Genomic DNA, 5,160 nt, shown 5'->3' with positions numbered 1-5,160 from the left:
GGTAAGTCATGTTTAAATTTTTTTAGAAGCGAGTATGAAATTATTTTTAGATTTTTTTATTGGGCGGTGTTTGGTGTCACCAGTCTCGGACTATAAAGGGTCCAGTCTCAATTAAGTGTTGGGAATGACTTCAATTTGACACGATGGGATTCAAGAAGCCTCTGAGCTACTTTATTACTAATTACAAAGATCTCCGCCGTTAACACACTCCAGTGATCAGAATGATTAACTCAGCGATGGTTGTTGTAGCAGTGTGTTTTACACTGATGGGGCAGTCCCTGCCGATAAAGGACTTCATCGGATCAATCCGATAAGTACTAACGGCCGCCATGGGATTGTTGTTGTAGTTGTAACTACATTTTAATATGGAGCTGGCATCCTCGTCAAGCTCCAAAACACCGATCGCCGCGGGAACAGGATGGCCATTGGTTATATAAAGGCGCCAATAACCCGTCTTGTCATGTCGAGCTTCATAGGCACTCAGTATTTATGCAAGAGCCGGTGCCGCCCGTCCTCTCACTGAGACTCTTCGCACGATACCGCTGATTGTCCGCGACAGCCGTTGCAGTTACATTCTACTATCCGCAGCCTGTGGACGCCCGGTAGCTCGCAGCTAAGCTTCTCGTGACAGCAATGAACACCACACAGATCGGACCTCAACGTTCCGGCCTGTGTGGTGCTGACAGCTATCCCGTGCCGGGCCACGGTGGTTGTCCCCTTCTCATGCTGGCGACAGTTGTGAGGTACTTTGTCATGTAAAGACTTCTCTAAAAGAGGTGTCGCACTGCGGTACGCCGTTCGGACTCGGCTATAAAAAGGAAACCTCCTATCATTTAGCTTGAACTTGAATCCGACAGCATCATTGACATGTTAGAAATTTGTCCCTGTTCATTAATGAATGTTCATGGGCAAATTTGTATTTACATTAGTAAGCATAAAGCTATTCCACACCCTCCAGATGGCATCGATATCGTATCACGGATGTTTGTACATTCATAGCATCAGGCCCCCCTCATCATGTTGACATCTGCGGGAGGTTGCATTACTACTTTGCCGATCTTGTCGTTTATTTCGCTGGTAGAAATTTGAACATATTCGCCACCAAATCGTCCGACACACTGTTCAATCCATCGTCAAAGGAGTTGTATATTTTTTTGTTGGATATGATAATTGAAGGCGTAAACTCCATCGGGTCAATTCAGTACGTTCAACCGGCTGCCATGGGATTGATGTGGACAACCTCAGTTCCCATGTGGACAACCTCTTCAGTTCCCATGTGGACAACCTCAATAAGGAGTCAATTATTCTACCCTTTCGAAGGCACAACTACATGTTGTTTTAATTAGTATCTGCATGGCTGCTATCGCAGAGGTCAGCCCAGAAAAAACAGACCTTGAGCGAGAGGTTTAGCGCTACAAGAGAGAATCTCAAGGTCACCCAATGCACCTAAGAAAGGTGCTCCAGGGTAGTTTTGATTCAATTTCATTCCGGCAGATGCAGCCTCCTCAACTCTAACAGATCTACGATTGATGCCAGCGTCTTGGATGTATGTCCCTATTGCAACCTGGAACCACATCGCACCTATTTAGCTACCCAGTCAATCTTATTCAACTTAGGACCAGTTTCCAAGTTAGTCCCAGTGTGCTTAGATTTTTAACAGAGTCCTGCAGACGAAAGAATAAACCACAAAACACTGATGAAACAACAAAATTTCTCGTTTGGATTTCTTGAGCTGATGGAAGCCCTTTTTTAATTCTGTAGCATCTTCAGAGTATAATCCTTAATCCCGGCACGGGATAGCTGTGAGCACCACACAGACCGGAACATTAAGCTCCAATTTGTGTGGTACTCATAGCTGTCATGAGAAGCTTAGCTGCGAGCTATAGGGCGCGTCCAAAGATTCGGATAGTGGAATGCTCCATTCGGAGTAGCTGCTACGCCTGTCGCAGACAATCAGCGGTATCGAGCGGAGAGTCTCAGTGAGAGGCCGGGCGGCACCAGCTCTTGCACAAATACTGAGTGCTTAAGATGCTCGTTATGACAAGGCGAGTAATTGGCGACTTTAAATAACCAATGGGCACCCTGTTCCCACGGCGATCGGAATGAGCTTGCTCACCTACAGGACTTTGACGAGGATCGCCACCTCTACATGACAATGGGGCTCAACAACAACATTTCTCGTTTGGATTCCTCGAGCTCCCAGCTGAAATATTGAATAAAGTACCCGACTTTTTTAATTCTATAGCTTAGGAGTGTAATCCTTAATTGAATTTAACAAAATCGTCCACAGAACTTGGGGTAATGAGATTCCAACCGGCCAAATTAAAACGCCATTCTTCCTTTTTTGTCCTTCGTCGTTTAGTTGTGTGTTTTACAAAGAATGACTTCTATCCCAACGACTAAACTAAAAAGGACCGCATATCTCCTTCGATGGGGTAGCATTCAGACTCCAGCTACACACAAACTATTAACAATAGTTACTAAGGTATGCTTTATATAAGAGCATCAATATGCTGATTCAGCATTTCGACGCATGAATCGATTGTGGGTATCGCCTTACATGTGTCAAAACTTTTATTTCCCATTTATGTTATGTTGAATGTATGCTAACATTCTCTTTACATCCTCTCTCTAGCTCTCTCTTCCTCTGTATTGCTCATTTACTTATAAACCGACATTGTGAAATTATTTAAAATGTTCGAAGGCATTCACATGCGATCGCTATGTATTTGTTTGACTTTAATTGAAAAATGAATAAAAATTTTCAAATAATCATTTCTTTTCATAGAAATTTTTTTAATTATAGAATTGTCATTTTCGTAGACCGCAATTTCAAACAAAAAAAAAAAAAGATAATAATTATTAAGAATGGGGAAAACCTATTTCCGATTTTGGTCAGATTTAAGTTTACAAGTAGAAAACTATGTTTTACAATTTTATGTTTTGTATATATTTCTATTTTAAGGTAGAGGAGAGAAGTCTTAATGATCATCTTTCATTGTTTCTTCGAATACAAGATGAAAAAACCAAACAAAAATTATTAAGCACGATGTTCTTTTCTATACAGCAATTGGTTGTGGCGGTGATATTGATTGAATGGGTCCTCTTTTGTTTTTTGCTTTAGTAAAGACTCTCGGCATTGGAGGAACGTGGTTTCTTTAGCTTTTCCATATTCTTAATGACAATGTCGTGCAGTGAGGAGTAGCGATTTCGCACTTCGCATACCACCAGCCATAGGCTGAGATATTCCTTTTCGTCCAGTTCAACCACGGCACGCCTGTAGTCATCAATGTGGGGATATTTAGCAACTTTGGAAACCACCTTGGCTCTGGATAAAAAATAGCGGGAAATTTGATCAAAGAAAGCAGCTGCCTCAGACTCTACAGTTTGTATTTCCGCCAAGGTATCTTCCTGTATGGAAACACCAAAGTTGTTGCCATCTTCTATCTTGGGAATCATAAACGAAATCCACATTTTCAAAAGATTAGCTGTTACCAAAAGAAAAAAAAATGAGAAAGTTAAATTTCCAAAAACCGGCTTACTTGTATGGGCTAACTTACAATCTTCCACTAATTTTCTGATAATGGGCTTAACAACTTTTATCATCTCGCAGAGGGGAGTGTTGCAAGGCACCGAACCGCTGGCCAAATACATGACCTTGGTGCCACAGGGGGTTTCAGTGCGGGCTCTTTTGGCAGCTGGTTGATCAGCATCACCACCATCGGCAGCAGCAGCTGCGGCTTCGGAGCCATTATTATTTACCAATATGGGATCGGGTACTGGAATGTTTAAGTCCTGATGAACCTCAGTGAAATTGCGCTCACTAAACATGGGAGTGTCCAGAAGTTCATTGAGCTCGACAATCTTCTCCGGAAATCCTTGAATAATTAGTTGCTCTGCCTTCTTGATCAAGGTGTCTTTGTATTCCTGAACCTGCTAGAAAAATGTTACAAAAAACAAGGTTGAAAAACCCAAGCCATATTAGCTAATAGCTAAAAAGCAACATTTGTCATTACAAAAAAAAAAAAACTACTTACTTTGGCAGTGGTATCGATCGGCATCTTTGCTTTTATTCTTTTATTTTATGGATAGTTTGTAGTGGTGGTTGGCTAGTGGCGCTGCTTCTTGTTTCACAAAACAAATTGACGTCGCCAAATTGTTAAGGGATTTTTTTGCAATTTGTGACTGACAATTAATTTAACTGTAGCTGCTTCTTGGTTGTTATTGAATATGTGATTAGTTTCAATTATTTACTATTTCAACAAAGTTATTTTGTTGTGGTTACTTATTTTGTATTTCGTTGGAAACAATTATTTTAATATTTCTTGAATAATTCTTTTTTCCTCTCCCCAGAAATGTCGGCGTGCTTTGCAATGCCGTTTTGTTTGACAGATGGTGTGCATGGTGTTGCCAACTTTAACTTTTGAAAAGGTTGCGATTGACTCGTCACAATGGGAAACGTTGGCATAAAGCGCATAAACGTCAACATGATTCTCTTTTCGTTGATTTTAATAGCAGTGTTAATTTTTGATCTGATCGATATGTGTCTTTTACCAAAGCGACTGTTTGACGTTATTATAGTAGTTGTGTTTTGTAATAAACACGGGAAGAATATTTAAGGCTCCATTACACGGCATGCAGTTGTCTTATGACATGTCAAATTTAGCACATGTAGAGTTGTACATGTTGTGTGAAACAAACGAAACTAACATATGAAAATCACTTTTCGAAATAGCACATGTTATTTTTTTTATTAGAGTGTGCATTATTCATTCTGACATAAACAAAGAAATCAGCTGTTTTTGTAGTCAGCCGAATGAAAGCAACCCCAAATTAAATTGTTATCATAAATTTATGATTTAACCAGCATACTCACCACTTCACCAATTTCTTCTCTCTGGCAACACTACCCAAAAAAGCGAAAAGCACAAAGAGGAATCGACAAATATAATAAATAATTCCTCTCATTTCTTTTATTAAGTTAAAAATAGTTTGCCAGCTCTATACTAGAGTAGAGCTCTTACTAGAGCCGACAAAATATTGATGGCACTATCGATATTTATTTTTTGACAGATTATCGATTGATATTTTACCGATGGATACTATCGCAAAAGTTCATTTTTTAGCAAAAATAAACAAAAATAAGCAATTCGACACTGA

The 5,160-nt window shown here is 40.0% G+C and overlaps 1 protein-coding gene across 2 annotated transcripts; it reads right to left on the bottom strand.

Annotated features, from left to right (window-relative positions):
• Nucleotides 1–2,926: 2,926 nt before the first annotated feature.
• LOC106095644 (proteasome activator complex subunit 3) lies at nucleotides 2,927–4,395 on the bottom strand. 2 transcript variants are annotated; one of them, XM_013262924.2, is made up of 3 exons: nucleotides 4,038–4,395; nucleotides 3,561–3,933; nucleotides 2,927–3,488 (listed from the first exon to the last, which is right to left on the bottom strand). In XM_013262924.2, exons 1-3 carry the CDS (start codon nucleotides 4,059–4,061, stop codon nucleotides 3,121–3,123), a joined length of 765 nt encoding a protein of 254 aa, XP_013118378.1. In that variant the 5' UTR covers nucleotides 4,062–4,395; the 3' UTR covers nucleotides 2,927–3,120. The 2 variants fall into 2 exon arrangements, with proteins under 2 accessions (XP_013118378.1, XP_013118377.1); XM_013262923.2 differs by having other exon boundaries at nucleotides 3,561–3,936; nucleotides 4,038–4,394.
• Between the last annotated feature and the right edge of the window lie 765 nt (nucleotides 4,396–5,160).

The sequence above is a fragment of the Stomoxys calcitrans genome, chromosome 4 (assembly GCF_963082655.1).
Source record: "Stomoxys calcitrans chromosome 4, idStoCalc2.1, whole genome shotgun sequence".
Lineage (NCBI taxonomy): Eukaryota > Metazoa > Arthropoda > Insecta > Diptera > Muscidae > Stomoxys > Stomoxys calcitrans.
This window is presented reverse-complemented; position numbering and strand designations above follow the sequence as displayed.

What these genes read in the sequence shown, in the direction of transcription:
- LOC106095644 (XM_013262923.2), bottom strand. Translation starts at nt 4,061, where the DNA reads ATGCCGATCGATACCACTGCCAAA. An exon ending in CGATCGATACCACTGCCAAA is followed by an intron (nt 3,937 to 4,037) that starts GTAAGTAGTTTT and finishes ACATTTTTCTAG; the next exon opens with CAGGTTCAGGAATACAAAGA. An exon ending in CAGAAAATTAGTGGAAGATT is followed by an intron (nt 3,489 to 3,560) that starts GTAAGTTAGCCC and finishes TTTTGGTAACAG; the next exon opens with CTAATCTTTTGAAAATGTGG.